Source organism: Mobula birostris, chromosome 18, assembly GCF_030028105.1.
Source record: "Mobula birostris isolate sMobBir1 chromosome 18, sMobBir1.hap1, whole genome shotgun sequence".
Lineage (NCBI taxonomy): Eukaryota > Metazoa > Chordata > Chondrichthyes > Myliobatiformes > Myliobatidae > Mobula > Mobula birostris.
Window position 1 is genome coordinate 34,788,836 of NC_092387.1, and position 17,336 is coordinate 34,806,171.

Sequence of the window (17,336 nt, forward strand, 5' to 3'; positions counted from 1 at the left end):
CTAGGGACCTAAACTTGAAGCAACCAATCTACCAAAAAACTGCCTGCTATGGACATTTTGGCAGGAATGAATTCCCCTGGGAAGTGGCCAAGAAGCTGATCTACTAACTGCACCGACCTACTGTTGCTTACAGCAACCAACGAATGCACGAGGGGCTCCTTGCCCTGGGGTTCCATTTCAAACTGTCCGTTACCAGTAGTTACATGAGCTAGGTCCAGATTCTTCACTACAGATGGGACCAACCACAGAAACATATTACATTAGTAGGAAGTTGTAAGTAGGTTCACAGTGAAAAGCATTGCTTCTCCTTCCCTGGGAGCCTCCATCCAAAGTCTGGCACTTGATTCATGTCTTGGCAGTGGAGATAAAATATTTTCATTTAAAGGAATTACATCTTCCACTGTAATGGAGGAAGCTCTCAGCCGAATGACAAGATTTGCTTGACTTTTATTTGTTCCCAAATCATGCTTACTGTCTTGGTAACAAAGACCACTGCAAACTGGGCCACAAAAGAGCAAAATATAGGGTATTAATTGTCTGCTTAGATTTTCTGAAGCATTGTGGTGAAGAGCAGTTCAGTCAGTTTGTTTTCTCTGTTCTGTTCTCCTACCTCCTCTACTTCAAAGGGGATAATTTGCATTCTACATGACATGGGTGCACACTGAAAAATAAGTCAATGATGCAAGGTGTACCTGCTTCACTTAATACAAGTAATTTTATTTCAACAAAATATAATCTGATATAAAGCTTAAAAATGAATGGTTCAGTCCCTGAATCCAAATGGGTTCTGACATAACACCTCACTTTGCTCTTATGAGGAAAGAGCAGATTAAGAGGAGGCTGTTGTTCAGTGATCTGGTGCTAGTCTTATCTCCAAATCATTCCAGTGACTTCAACACAAAAATATAAATGCCTCTGCATACTGGAGGAGTCTCATACAGCCAGAGACGAGGGCTACATGGCTACAGGTATTTCTTTCGTATGAGATGCTGATATGAAGTCTGCTCACAGGTGAATTCCAAAGGCATATTGGACCTTGGCCAGTACGTATTCCTCAATCAAAGCCCTACAAGTAGTTTATCTGGTCTTAAACACTTTGTCATATATGGGAACTTGCTGTGCTGCGTGCTGTGGATTCTTTCCAATACTATGATAACTACATTTCAAAAGTATTTATTTGGCTTTAAAGCACTTTTGGATGTTCTATAGATATGATAGGTGCTATATAAATGCAATTTCTTTCATGGTAGACCTGGTATACACCAAAAAAAACCCTGAATCTTATAATTTTTTTACCTCCTATTGTTTTCTCCAATCTTTCCTTGAGTCATGGTCATAGAAAAGTACAGCACCGGAAGGAACAGGCCCTCTGGCCCATCTAGTCCATGCCAAACCATTTAAGCTACCTACTCCCATCAACCTGCATAGGGACCATAGCTCAACATACCCCTACCATCCGTGTACTTCTCTTAAGTGTTGAAATCAAGCTTTCATCCACCACTTGTGCTGCCAGCTCATTGCACACACTCACAGCCCTCCGAGTGAAGAAGTTTCCCTTCATGTTCCCCTTTCACTCTTAACCCATGACCTCTGGTTGTAGTCCCACCAAACCACAGTGGAAAAGCCTGCTTGCATTTATCCAATCTGAGTCCCTTATAATTTTGTATACCACTATCAAATCCTCATATCAATCTTCTACATTCTAAGGATAAAGTCCTAACCTCTTCAGTCTTTCCTTATAACACAGGACCTTCATACCCAACAACATCCTTGTAAATTTTCTCTGTACTCTTTCAATCTTATTTACATCTTTCCTGTAGGTAGGTGACCAGAACTGTGCACAGTACTCCAAATTAGGCCTCACCAATGTCTTACGCAACTTCAACATAACATCCCATCCCCTGTACGCAATAATTTGATTTACGAAGGCTAATATGCCAAAAGCTTTCACCCTATCTATCCACCTATAATGGATTATGGACCTTTTTTTCTACCACACTCCCCAATGCCCTACCGTTCACTGTGTAAGACCTATCCTGGTTGGTATGACCGAAGTGCAACACCTCGCACTTGTCTGCATTAAATTCCAATGGTGATTTTTCAGCCCATTTTTCCAGCTGGTCTAGATCCCGCTGCAAGTCTTGATAGATAGTCTTCCTTGCACCCCCAATCTTAGTGACATCTGCAAATTTGGTGATCTAGTTAACCACACTATCATCCAGATCATTGACATAGATGACAAACAGCAAATGACCCAGCACTGACCTCTACGGCACTCCATTAGTCACAAGCCGCCAGTCAGAGAGGCAGCCATCTACTACCACTCTCTGGCTTCTTGCACAAAGCCAATGTCTAATCCAATTTGCTACTTCATCTTGAATGCTGAGCGATTGAACCTTCCTGACCAACCTCCCACCTGGGGCCTTGTCAAATGCCTTGCTAAAGTCCAAGAAGACAACATCCACTGCATTGCCTTCATCCACCTTCTGGTAACTTCCTTGAAAAAATTTTTTTTCAAAAAGTGAAAAAGGAAGATTGGTTAGAGATGACCTATCACACATGAAGCCATACTGACTATCCTCAATCAGTCCATGTCTATCCAAATACTTAGATATCCAGTTCCTTGCAATACCTTCCCATAACTTCCCCACTACTGATATCAGGCTCACCAGTCTGCAAAATCCTGTTTTATTTTCAAAGCCTTTCTTGAACAGCAGAACAACTTTGGCTATCTTCCAATAGTCTGGTACCTCACCTGTCACCAAAGATGGTTTTAATTTCTCTGAAAGGGCCCAGGCAATTTCTGTACTTCCCTCCTGCATGGTCTGAGGGAACATTTTGACAGGACCAAGGGATTTATTCACTCTAATTTGCCTCAGGACAGCAAACTCCTCTTCCTCTGTAATCTGTATAGGGTCCATGAAGTTGTTGCCACTTTGCCTCATTTCTATAGATTCTCCTGTGTGCATCTCCTGAGTAAAGATCTCCCCCATCTCTAGTGGCTCCACTATGCACCTCTTTTTTTTCTTAACCAGGGCTTCAATATCTCTTAAAAACCAAGGTTTCATTCATCTATTATCTTTACCTTTTATTCTAATAGGCATATACAAGCTTTGTACTCTCCAAATTTCAAATTTGAAGTCCTCCCTTTTACCGAGTTCACCTTCGCCAGAAAACAGCCTGTCCCAATCGACCTTGCCAGATCCTTTCTGATACCATCAAAATAGACCTTTCTCTAATTTAGAGTCTTAACCCAAGGACTAGACCTATGTTTTTGCATATTTACCTTTAAACTAATGACATTGTGATCACTAGGTGCAAAGTGTTCCCCTACGCAAACTTCTGTCAGCTGCCCGGTCTTATATTCTAATTGCCCACTGATTAAGGAAACTTTCTTGAACACATTTGACGAACTCTATGCCATCTAGTCATTTTACAGTATGGGAGCCCCAATCAATATGTGGAAAGTTAAGTCACCTCCTATAACAAACTTATGTTTCTTGCGACAATCTGTGATCTCTCTGCAAATGTGTTCCTTTAAATTCCTTTGACTGTTGGGTGGTCTGTAACATAACCCATTAACATGGTTATACCTTTCTTATTACTCTTTTGCACCCATAGTACCTCGCTACACAAGTTCTACAGTCTGTCCTGACTGAACACTGCTAGTAATGCCACCCCTCCTCCTTTAATCCCTCTTGCCCGTTCACGTATAAAACAACAGAACCCCAGAATATTGACCTGCCATTCCTGCCCCTCCTGCAACCAAGACTCACTAATGGCTACAATATCATAATTCCAGGAGTTGATCCATGCATTGAGCTCATCTGCCTTTGCTGCTCCTTTTCTTTATATTTCTTGTTGTTGTTGCTGAGTCACCATCAATTCATGGATAGCAACCATATGGATAGTGTAGTTGTCAAAAGGGTTTTTGTGGCAAGTTACAGAAGCAGATCTTCCATGCAGATACTGCTGCTGCCCTGGTTGGGGCCTGGCCGGATTCAAACTCAGGACCACGTGCCTCGCAGTCAAGTGCTGATGCCGCTACACCACTGGCCGACCCAAATTTATATTTCATCTTCTCAATATAATTACTCTTCTTTGACATCAGTCCTTGTTTCCCCCGTTTCCATTCAGGAGGACTTGTTCCTCACTTTTATTGTCTCCAACATGATTTACTTTTTATTGTTTGTCAACCTAATTAAGAGGAAGGTTCGGACTGCAGGTGTGCCCAAGTCAACTTTTAGCTTAATCCAGACACTGATGAGGTTTAAAGGCACATCAGGATTAACATTAAAAATCCGGAAGATAATGTACAGCGGATTCCAGTTAAATGGGACTCATTGGGACCAGTATGTTTTGGTCCAAGTAAGCGGCTTCCCCAATTAGCAGAAGTTTCATGGTATAAAATAAACAATCTGAGTAACAAATTATGTATTTAAATGAAATACAGAAGAAATTAGAACACTACCAATACTACTCAGTACTATAAAACTTTTTATTAGTTCTTAATACTTAGCAACAGAAGAATTCATTCAAGTTCTTTTGACTGTAAATGAACAAAATCAGCACAGACACCTAGTGCAGATAATGGACTGCCTTCATACAATGCTCTCAATAATTGCATCCTCCAAATCTTCACTTTCATTGCAACATTCAAGACGATTATCGATACCTTCAGGTTCTCCGTAGTTTCTAACTTGTTGAAGTAGTGAAATTGTTTCATTTTTACTCCCGGCATTTTCTCGCATCTCCAACACTGAATGCTTGATACCACAGCGAACAAAACAGTTCAACATTGTCTTACTGCTTACTTCTCACCAACTATCAGTGTAAAAAAATCCTGCTTTTTGACCACAAACACACACAACTGATGCTATTTAAAAACTGTTTGCTCAAAGCATGGTGTTATGCCTAATGGCCACGCAAGGCTAGGAACTCTTCGCAACAGTCTCCTGCCCCAATTATGCGGCATGGTGTCCCAAATAAGCAAGGGAAATCCCAATTCATTGTTCCAGAAGAAGCCAATCAGATTCTCCTTCTCACCATTCCTCGGAAACAACAGGAGCCAACCTGGGCAGGATTTATCTGTAGCCCAGGGCAGAAAACACACACAAAGCTAGGCAATGGGAAGATCTTGGAAAGCAAAGTTAAGATGGGGCTTTGGAGCACAGACCTGATTCTGATTCATGGCACAAAGAGAGTCATATATTCAGCATCACTTTCATGACAGTGAATCTCATCTGCTGAGTGAACACGCCATCAGGTATTTCACCGTGCATGGCAAAAGCTGAAGAAGTCTCCCAACAGGCAAGGCCTTCCTCCTGGGTTGGATCTAAAACAGCACTGAAGATATCCTTACCCTGCTGGCCCAAGAGGCGAGCATCATCATGCCCGCAGATGGAGCCAAGAGACACAGGGAGACACTCAGGTGATCAATAGTGATCGTGGTTAAAGAGTGGCAGCTTCACTACAGGGAGGAATTTTGGGCAAACCCATGGAGTATATAAGTGGTTGACACCCATGCTGCACCAGTCAATGTTCCTATAGTTACCATCCACATTTAGATTTAAATTTAATCTAAAACTATTTATTTTGAGCTGTCTCCAGAATGTTTGATCTTCGTTTAAACGGAAGAGGTTAACATTTTCCTCCCAACTTCCTTTCAAAAGTAGGTCCCATGCAGTGGAATTTCCAGCAATAATGACATCAACAAGACTTAAGATGAACAAGTGTTCCTGCCCGACCCCTAAATTCCATTATATTAATCTGTACTTCCTGTACAACAACTTTGCTGCCTCTGTTCCTATCCCACCCTACCATTGCTGGAATTTTTACCATCTTGGTTAATCCACTGACAAAACTCACTCCTCCTCCATATATTTTTTCAGTTGAAAAAGATTCAATCCCACTCCAGTCTGTGTGTCCATTATTCTAGTGCTCACTGTCTTCCACCAATTCGCAATTCTCCAAAGCTGGCAAGATAATATTTTCCTTCATTCTGTACATTCAGTTCATTCCATAACCATTTCTCTTGACTTGGTAACTACCTGAAGGGTCTAAAGCCTCCCCTTTCCCTATCTCTGACTTCCACAAACTAGCCAGCCTCCTCCTTTACTCCCGTTCCTTTCTGTCCCCTTTGCCCCACTCTCTTTAATTGCTTTTGTCAACTCATCTGCCTCTCCACCCTGGTCAACATTTGAATATCAAGGATAACCATTTCCTCTTGGGAATCACATATCCTTCATGCTTCTGAGAAGTATCTTTAAGCTAAAGGCATCATGCCAAATATAAGCAATGACCCTGTAATAGGAGATGATCCCATCTCACAGGAGGTTAGCCTGGAGTCAATTTAACTCACTTGTGCTGAGTTGAATAACTTAAAGTTAGTGTATCAGTTGACTAATAAAATTTTTCAGACTATTTAGTGAAGTTATTTAAAAGACACACTATATGTACAAATGATGAACAAAACAGTGCTGTGTGAGAGAGACTGGGAGACATAACAAGATAATAACTGAAAGTCATTCAGATGAACAATCCTTCCTTGCCAACAAAGATGCCCATTGAAGCTGATCTTATTTGTTTGGTCCGGGTACCATCTTCAGATGTCAATGATAAATATTGTTCAGTCCAGGTTGATCTATGGCATCATCGGCAAGAGTCCAAAGACAAAACATTCTGATTTTTCAAAGTTTGGAAACTTTAACCACAACCATAAAATCAGTAATGCAAACTCTTGGAGCTTGCAGGCATTCCTAACAGTCTCTACCCTGTCTCGTATCAGATAATTTTAGAAACTGTTTCGTTGGGAATAAGGCAAAAAGGCTGGTTGATGGCATTCATTATGAGGAGCGGGTTGCTTTACACAAGGACACACTGCCCGCTACCCAGTCTATGAAACGGTCAAATCTATACAATGAGAAATAAAACTGGCTTTCAGGTCAAAGGCCCTTCATCAGAACTGGGAAGAAGCCTAAAGCTGCAGGGAGGGTGTCTCTGATAGGGTAAAACCAGGGTAACCATGCGGAAAATGTATGAACGAGGTTATATGGCCAATGAGTGATAGGAGCAGTTGGAGCATAGATCAATGTAACCATTGCAAAATGTAGAGCAGGAAAACATGCATGGCTGGTCAGGCTATGTGTGTCTTCCATAACCAGAGAGAAAAGCAAAAAAGAAGGTTCGATTGATGAAACTTTGTGTGGTTTCCGGCTCTGTATTTTGAGTTAAGCAATAAATTTATTCAAGAGTCGATATTTTAGGCCAAAACCCTTCATCAGGGCTGGAAAGAAAGGGGGAAGAAGCCAGTGTAAGAGTTAGAGGAAGAAGAAGGAGTACAAGCTAGAAGGTGATAGGTGAAGACATGTGAAGGGGAAGGTAGGTAGGTAGAGGAGCAGTTGAAGTGAGAAGTTGGGAGGTGATAGGTAGAAAAGATAAAGGCCTAAAAAAGAAGGAATCTGATAAAAGAGAATAGTGGACTATAGGAAAAAGGGAAAGAGGAGGGACACCAGAGATCATGATAGGCAAGTAAGAAGAAGTGAAAAGGTGAGAGGGAAACTAGACTGGGGAATGGAAGAAGAGAGAAGGTGGAGGTGGGAGTAATTATCAGAAGTTAGAATAATCGATGTTCACGTCATCAGGGTAGAGGCTACCCAGACAGAATATGAGGTGTTGCTCCTCCAACCTGAGAGTGGCCCCATCTTGACAAAGAGGAGACCATAGCCCGACATGTCAGCATGGAAATGGTGACTGGGTTTTAAATGATTGGCCACCGGGAGATCCTGCTTGTTGCAAACAGAGCGAAGGTGCTCAACAAAGCCGTCCCTCAATCTACGTCAGGTCTCACCAGTATAGTGGAAGCCATTCAGGGAGCACTGGATACAGTTTAGAGCCCTGAATGGTGGTGAGGGAAGAGGTGAGTGGGCTGCTGTCTGCTTGCAAGGATAAGTACCAGGAGGGAGATCAGTGGGAAGAGATGAATGGTCAAGGGAATCATGGAGGGAATGATCTCTGTGGAAAGTAGAGAGTGGGGCAGTGGTAAAGAAGTGTTTAATGGTAGTATCTCACAGAAGATGGCAGAAATTGTGGAGAATACTGTGCTGAAATCAGAGGTTCATGGAGTGGTAAATAAGGATCAAGGGAATGGAGGCGGATACGATAGGGCGTTCTAAGAGACTCCTGGAACATGGAACTTAAAAAATAGAGGGCTATGGGTAACCCAAAGTAATTTCTAAAGTAAGTACATGTTCGGCACAGCATTGTGGGCCAAAGGGCCTGTATTGTGCTGTAGGTTTTCTATGTTTCTATGAAGTCTATCCCTGTTAAGGGGAGAAGAAGATGTAGCAACTGAGAAAAGGTGATGGCATTTTTACAAGTGACAGGGTGGGTAGAAGTATAGTCAAGATAGCCGTGGGATTCAGTAGACTTACAAAAGATATCAGTTGACAGTCTGTCTCCAGAGATGGAAACAGAGAGATTGAGAAAGAAGAGAGAGGTGTCAGAAATCGACTAAGTTTGAGGTGTTACATACCTCGTGGGTATCTTGTGACTGTCTTATGACCATGATGTAATTGAGTATCTTGTGAGCATGATGTAATGGTCTTGTGATGATGGGGTGATGTAATTTTCCCAACACTGTGAGGTCACATGATGACATGTTCTTGACAGGTATATAACAGGAAAACCCTGTTGTTACGCAGTCATTTCGTTGTTTAATTCGTCAGTTACTCCGTTATGCTGCGTATTCGTCTCATGACGCAGTTTCATTTTAAAGTGGAATTTTACTTTCTATTGTAAGTCACGTATTGGAGAGTGACCTTACTAAAGTATGGGAACCTGAAGGATTGAGTAAAGTTGGTGTCGTTCGGCGGTTTCATAAAGGATCGATCTTATTGAATCTTTGTTCAGAAATAGTGATCTGCATCTGAAATAACCCCTGTAATATCAGGAAGGTTTGCGCAGTGTTCATTCACCAGGAAAAGGTCAGTTCCTTTAAGCCGTTTTATTTCCTTCGTCGTGAATCCTTTGGACAGAATCAGCAGTAACATCATGTCTTCGAAGAAATCCATTTTCCGAGAAGTCTCTCCTAAATGACTGTAAATCTCTTGGACTTTTGAATTTACCATTTTAAAACTGTGTTCGAATTTACCACTTTAAGAACTGTTCCAGAGTTGCCGTATAGCAGTTAACTTCTGGTTAAGTTGGTCGTTTGAATACTTTTCACTGTTGTTGAGCAGAGTTTAATAAATGTTTATGTTTGTTTATAAAACCTGACTCAATTCTAGGGAGGACATTGGTGGCAAAATTGATGAAATTGACGAGTTCGGCACGGGTGCACGAAGCAGCACCAATGCAATCGTCAAAGTAGCCAATGAAAAGACAAACATTGCTGGGCACATGTGGATGCTATGGCTAAACCGTGGGTTTGCAGAAAGTGGAGGAGCTAAAAGAGAAATTATTGATTGTGAGGACCAATTCTGCCAGACAGAGGAGTGGAACTCATGTTTAAGTCTGTTTTCTAGAAATAAGCATAGAGCTTTAAGACCATCTTAATGGGGAAATAGAATTATATAGGGACTGGGCATCCATGGTGAAAATGTGGCGTTCAGGGCCAGGATATTGAAAGTTGAGGAGATCAAGAGCATGTGAAATGCCATGAATGTAGGTGGGAAGGGACTGAACCAAGAGGAATAAAGTTGGGATAGATGGACACGAATTCACTGAGGCAGGAATAAGCAGAAACAGTGCGCCTACCCGGACAGCCACATTGCGGACCTTGGGTTGAAAAGAGCAGTGCTGGTTGGGGGTAGTGGATGGGAGCTCTCCAAAATTGATGGGGTTGGTGATGGTGAAGGAATATTCCTTCTTTTTCAGCCCTTTAACTTTTTCACTGATCACCTCCCAGCTTCTCACTTCCCCTCTCCCCTCATATGACTTCAGCTATCACTTTCTATCTTCTTATCTTAGCTTCTTCCTCTTTGCTTTCCAGTCCTGATGAAGGTCTTGCCCCCGAAACATCAACTCTTTCTTCTGTTCCAGAGATGCTGCCTAACCTGCTGAGTTCCTTCAGCATCTTGTGTGTGTTTCTCTGGATTTCCAGCATCTGCAGAATCTCTTGTGTTTGAAATTTATTTAAGGGTGCCAGACAATGGGAGACTGATAAAGCAGCAAGAGAAAACCTTCCGGTCCATGGAGCCTTGCCCCCACCACAAAGGTTGAAGCGTCTGGAACGAACTGTTCAGTTCTGTTCTCCATTACGTACTAAGCTTCCACGTTCCACAGTACAGAGCCTATAAAGGGTATTCACCCATTGGAAGTTTTCATGTTTTACTGTTTTACAACACTGAATCACAGTGGATTTAATTTGGTTTTTTTGACATTGATCAACAGAAGAAGACTCTTTCGTGTCAAAGTGAAAATGGATCTCTACAAAATGATTTAAATTAATTACAAATATAAAACACAAAAAAAATTGATTGCATAAGTATTCACCCCCCTTCAAGCCAGTATTTAGTAGATGGACTTTTGGCAGCAATTGCAGCCTTGAGACTGTGTGGATAGGCTTCTATCAGCTTTGCACACCTGGAAACTGCAATTGTTCCCCTTTCTTTTTTACAGAACTGCTCAAGTTCTGTCAGATTGCGTGGCAATCGTAAATTAATTGCCCTTTTCCAGCCCAGCCACAAATTCCCAGTTGAATTGAGGTCTGGACTCTGATTTGACCATTCCAGGAAATTTTCTTTGTTGTTTTTAAGCCATTCCTGTATAGCTTTGGCTACATACTTGTGGTCATTGTCTTGCCGGAAAACAAATCTTCTCCCAAGTCGCAATTCTCTTGCAGACTGCATCAGGTTTTCCTCCAGGATTTCCCTGTATTTTGCTGCATTCATTTTGCCCTCTACCTTCACTAGCCTTCCAGGGCCTCCTGCAGTGAAGCATCCCCACAGCATGATGCAACTACCACCATGCTTCATGGTAGGGGTGGTGTGTTTTTGATGATGTGCAGTGTTTGGCTTATGCCAAACATAGCACTTAGTCTGATGGCCAAAAAGCTCAATTTTGGTTTCATCAGACCATAGAACCTTCTTCCAGCTGACTTCAGAGTCTCACACATGCCTTTTGGCAAACTCCAGCTGAGATTTCATGTGAGTTTTTTTCAACAGTGGCTTTCTCTTTGCCAATCTCCCAGAAAGCTTTGACTGGTGAAGCACCCGGGCAACAGTTGTTGTATGCGTAGTCTCCCCCTTCTTAGCCACTGAAGCTTGTAACTCCTCTAGAGTTGTCACAGGCCACTTAGTGGCCTCCCTCACTCGTCCCCTTCTTGCACAGTCACTCAGTTTTTGAGGATGGCCTGCTCTAGGCAGATTGACAGCTGTGCCATATTATTTCCATTTCTTAATGATGGACTTAACTGTACTCCAAGGGATATTCAGTAACATGGAAATTATCTTGTATCTGTCTCCTGACTTGTGCTTTTCAGTAGCCTTTTCGCAGAGTTGCTTGGAGTGTTCTTTTGTCTTCATGGTGTAGTTTTTGCCAGGATACTGACTCACCAGCAGTTGGACCTAACAGATACGGGTGTATTTTTACTGCAATCAATTGAAACACCTTGACTGCACACACGTCTCCAAAATCAGATCTCCATTTACCTAATTATGTGATTTTTAAAAACAATTGGCTGCACCAGTGATGGTTTGGTGTGTCGTATTAAAGGGGGTGAACATATACAATCAACTATTTTGTGTTTTATATTTGTAATTAATTTAGATCACTTTGTGGATATCTGTTTTCAAGGAGGCTGTTGGTCAGTGTCAAAAAAGCCAAATTAAATCCACTGTGATTCAATGTTGTAAAACAATAAAAGATTAAAATGTCTGGGGGTTGAATACTTTTTATAGGCTCTTTACCCCACTTCCTGTCCCTCTCCGAGCCGCCCCACAACCACCAACCCTACCCTACAATCAAAGCCACGTTATTCCCTGGGAACGGTAAATAAATTGGAAAATATAGGGATAATAAAGGAACTAAATACACTGAAGATTTCATTCTGGCAGTCCTCACCCCAGCCCTTCCGGAATGAATTGGACCTCATGTAGTAACTTTGACAGGCAGCAAGGCCAGCAGTTTTCAACGGGAATACCAAATTATATTCCCCTTGCTGGGACCAGGGAAGGTTGGGTGGGGACCTGAGATGGGCAAATACTGAATGACCTTCCCCTTACTGGGACCCACAGAGCTGGGGTGGGGACTTGAGATGGGCAAATAAGCTGGACGTGCCTGCACAAATTCGGAAATTCAATTATCGTGGTTGCGCCCAATGAAACTTGCCAGGCTGTGAATGGGCAGGGCTTCTGCCCAGAGCTTCTCTGCTGTTAGATGGACATCAGACTGTTTAGACTTCATCATCTGAATCGTCACTAAATTTTCCTCTTGGGCATTGACAATAAAATGCCTAACATATTTCTGAGTTGTGCAGGTTAACTGAGATTCAGAATATAATATGTACCTGTATTTGGGGACGTAAAAGTCTCGGACCCAGTGCCATTGAAGTCTGCCGGACTGACCTTTACCTTGCAAAGCCTAAGCAGTAGCTCTTAGACACCCGCACATATGTACTCCGTGACCATGACCATCAAGCCTCTGTCTCCCATACCATCACAGATCTCATCACTTCAACCAGTTTTCTCTCCTGGCCAGGATTCACGAGCAAGTGTAACCCAGGTTACTTAAACCCCAAAGATTATAAAGCTCCACCTGTAGAGGGATGAACATGAGTTTTACAGAATATTAAAAAAGAACTTGGGGGAAAAAAAGCTATGTGAGACCAAGGCGTGGCTGACACAGCGCAGGAATGCAAGAGAAACGCTGCAAATTAGAAACTAAAGATATAACTGTTAAAAGTGGAATTACTACCTTATTTGCTTGAAAACTTCAGGGTGAAACCCCTGGAGGAGAGATGATAGTGATAAAAGATCTATTCAAGCTACAACTATAACAAGCAGCAGCTATAACAAGACAAAATCGGCAGAGGCGAGTGTCCAAGATCTCTACCATCTAACCGGGAATTAGTTTTGTTAAATTACACAAAGGGATTTGGTCAGTTCCTTTTTGCGTAAGTATTGTGAATCAACTTTCCATGGATGATCAACTATTTCATCCAACGAACCAAGAAACAAGATGGCGGGCCACCCAAGGTCGAAGAACCAGTGCAGGAACAAAATGTTCAATGACATTGAGGATTTAATATGGTTGGATGTATAAGTTTAGTTTCATTCAAAGGCTCTGAATTTGATTTTCTGCAAAAAACTGATTATTTTTGCGAAGTCTTTGATAAGTTACTGAATGAGATTTACTTTGTTTAAAAGTTATGATGTTGGAGCATTGCTGTGAAAGGAGTTAAGCTGTATAGATATACAATTTTTGAATTTGAGTTTTAATTTGTAGACATACTGACTTGAACTGAAATTCAAGTTAACCATAATACCTAAGAATAGGAATTCAATGAGTTTTCTAACTAGGGACATATAAAAAGGAAAGGTTAGTCTGTAAAGCTTTAAATAGGAAATAACACTAGATCTAATTAGTTAGAGAAATTGGAGTAACAAAGGTTATTCTAATGAATATTGTTACGTAACGGGCAACAATGAATATCAATCGAGACAGGTTATATAAAAATAACCAAACATTTATTAAACACCGATAAACGATATGGGAAAAAAAAACGAAAACTTTAACCGCAAGTTAACAGATACACAGCCGTTCACCAACTCGCCATTCAGCTCTGGTCCTTAAAGCGTTAAATGCGAAAACAATTCTTAAAGCGATACAGTCAGATATAGTTCTTAAAGCAATAACTTCGAAAGTTCAACAGATTTACACATTTAATTGGGAGAGACTTCTCTGGAGAAGGATTTCGTCACAGACGCAACTTTACTGCTGGTTCTGTCCACAGGATTCATTCACGATGCCGAAAATAAACAGTTTAAATCAACTGATCTTAAACTCCTTTAGAGAGAGAGAGCACCTTTTTGCATGAACTCCTTGCTGTTTCTGGCAAGAGATATCTGGGATTTGGAACCTAAATATCTGGGATTTGGAACCTAAACAGAATGTTGGATTTTGATATCTGGGATCTGGAATGTTGATATCTGGGATTTGGAACCTAAACAGAATGTTGGATTTTGAATTGTTCTTACTCATGTAAATATTTTGCATTTTTTTTAATAAACAAAACTTAGCTCCAGAAGTGTGTGTTTTCTTCTGTTCTCTGCCTCTTTCCGATATCTATAGCTTCTGATGGTCTACTAGCACCTAGTGTGGAACCATGTAATTTGATTTTTCTCATAAAGAGTGCGGTGACCAATCACATGAGGTAAGACAAATACTACATAGGTGTTACACAAGGCTACCCTGATTTCCCCGTTGTTTCTGCCTGCTCTTGCCCTACTGAACTCAGCACCTCGTACTGCGACTATGTTCTGTCCCACCCTGTAGATCTTCTCAGCCACAGTGCTCACCACCATTTTAGCAACTTTCAATGCCCTGGCCGTACCACCTCATATCTAGCCATGGACTTCCAGTCTCTAATCACTTCCATCAGGCAGGCCTTAGAGCTCTCTGTTACCTTCTAAAGCACAGAATCAACTACTTCCTCTCTACTATCACCTCCTGTCTACCAAAATTTGTGGTGACTCTGAACAATCCCTCTTTTGACTCCTCCTATCTATATAAAAAAAACACCGCAGATGCTGCTTGGCACTCCTTGAGTTCCTCCAGGATCTTGCTTGTTGGTTGCAATATATATTTGTGCTAAGTTTGCTGATCTTAAAAGAGCTGGTGATCCAAGACACTCACTTGAGGGGGGCTCAGTAGCAAGACTGGTGGAACTGTAACCTCACACATCCAGTGACACAGTTCCGATCCTAAATTCCAATGCTGTCCATGAGGAGTTTTCGTGCTCACCCTGTGATAGTGTGACTTTCCTTTGGGTTCTCCAGTTCCCTCCTAACAGATCCTGCTCAGAACTGAACCATTGCACTTCCTGAAAAAACACATTTAGAAACCATGCCGTAATTTAAAGGAAAATCAATTGCAACATTGCATTATTGGGATCCAAGTTACAACAGACCCAAGCAAGAGGAACAGAAATGACTCATTTCCCTTAGCAGAGAGTTTGGTAATCATGGCTCATTCACTTTAAGTTCATTGGCATAAGGATACGAGAGAGTTGATAGAGAACTATTTCAGTCAGCACGTGACAGGAGACCGGGATGGTGTTTTCAGAAAATATGATAGAGGCAGATACCCACAGCTCTTCTAAATCTACTTGGATGAGATCATGAAGCTATAACCTCCTGAGCTATGGATGGAGAGCTGGGCACCTCATCAACTCTAAAGAACTCCCATCCACTTCCACCAAACTCATAGTTCCCTTATCCTGCACTGCTCACTCTACCTCCTATCCAAGATCCACAAACCTGACTGTCCAGGTTGGCTTATTGTCTATGTCTACTCCTGCCCCTCTGAACTTGTATCCTCATACCTCAATTCCATTCTATCCCCCTTGGTTCAGTCTCTTCTGACCTAAATTCATGAAACTTCTCATGTCCTTGATCTCCTCTGTAACTTTCAATTCCCTGGCCCTGACCGCCTCATCTTCACCATGGATGTTCAGTCCCTATACACTTCTACTTCCCATCAAGAACGCCAGAAAGCTCTCCGCTACTCTTGACAAATGAACTAACCAGTTCTGCTCCACCACCACCCTACTCCTTCTAGCAGAACTGGTCCTCACCTTCAACAATTTTTCCTTCGGCTCCTTCTACTTTCTCCAATTTTGAAGTGTAGCCATGGGCTTCCACATGGCTCCAGCTTTGCCTGCCTCTTTGCTGGCTATGTAGAACAGTCCATGTTTGAAGCCTTTCTTAGTAATACTTCCTAATTCTTCCTCCACTACATTGAAGACTGTATTCATGCTGCTTTATGCACCCATGCTGAGCTCATCAATTTTATCAACTTTACTTCTAACTCCTACCCTGCCCTTAAATTCATTAGGTCCATTTCTGACATCTTCCTCCCCTTTCTCCATCTCTCTGTCTCCATGTCTGGAGCCAACTGTTAGCTGACGTCTTTTATAAACCTACTGATTCCCTCAGTTATCTTGACAATACCTCTTCCCACACTATCTCCTGTAAAAATGCTATTTCCTTTTCTCAGTTCATTCGCCTCTGCCACATCTATTCCAAGGACGTGGCTTCCATTCCAGGACATCAAAGATGTCCTCTTTCTTCAAAGAACATGGTTTCCCTCCCTCCGCTGTTGATGCTGCTCTCAACCGCATCTCCTCCATTTCCGGAACATCCACACTCACCTCATCTTCCTGCCACCTTAACAGAGATAGAGTTCCTCAAGTCCTTACATACCACACCTCTGCATTCAACACAACATCCTGTGCAACTTCCACCTTCTCCAAAGATATCCTACCTCTAAACATATCTTTACTTCTACCCCCCATCCCCTCCAACCTCTACATTCTGCAGGGATAGCACCCTCTGTGAATCCCTGGCCTATTCGTCCCTCCCCACTAATTTCCCTCTTGTCATTTATCCCTGCAAGTGGTCTAAGTGCTACACCTGCCCATGCACCTCCTCCCTCACTTCCATTTAGGGCCCCAAACAGTCTTTCCAGGTGAGGCAACCCTTCATCTGCAGATCTGCTGGGGTCATCTATTGTGTCTGGTGCTCCTGTTACGGCCTCCTCTACATTGGAGAGACCCGTCGTAAATTGGGCGACCGTTTCTTCAAGCACCTCCACTCTATCCGACCCAAGCAGAACTTCCTGTTAGCCAAATATTTTAATTCCCATTCCCATTCCCGTTATGACACGTCAGTCCATGGCCTCCTCATGTGCTAAGATGAGGCCATCCTCAGGGTGGAGGAGCAACAGCTTGTATTGTATCTGGGTAGCTCCAACTTATGAATATCAATTTCTCCTTCTGGTAAAAAAAAATCCCCCACACACTCTTCTCTTCCTCAATTCCCCACTCTGACCTTTTATCTCTTCTCACCTGCCTATCACTTCCCCATGGGTCCCCTCTTTGTCCCCTTTCTCCTATGGTCCTATCAAATTTCTTCTTCTCCAGCCCTTGACCTTTTCCACCCACCTGGCTTCACCTATTACCTTCCAGCTAGCCTCCTTCCCCCCCACCCCCCCAGTTTTTTATTCTGGTGCCTTTCCCTTCCTTCTGAAGAAGAGTCTCAGCCCAAAATGTCGACTATTTATTTATTTTCTTAGATGCTGCCTGACCTGTTGAGTTCCTCCAGCATTTTGTGCCT

At 42.2% G+C, this 17,336-nt stretch overlaps 1 protein-coding gene across 1 annotated transcript in view; it reads left to right on the forward strand.

The window, feature by feature from the left end:
- The window catches only part of LOC140211825 (S-adenosylmethionine synthase-like), a 38,323-nt gene extending 37,564 nt beyond the window's left edge, over positions 1-759 (forward strand). Inside the window, exon 9 of the mRNA XM_072281994.1 lies at positions 5-759. Within this exon, the coding sequence (XP_072138095.1) occupies positions 5-107 (103 nt within the window). The 3' untranslated portion in view covers positions 108-759. The remainder of the gene's footprint in view (positions 1-4) is intronic.
- The last annotated feature ends 16,577 nt before the right edge of the window (positions 760-17,336 follow it).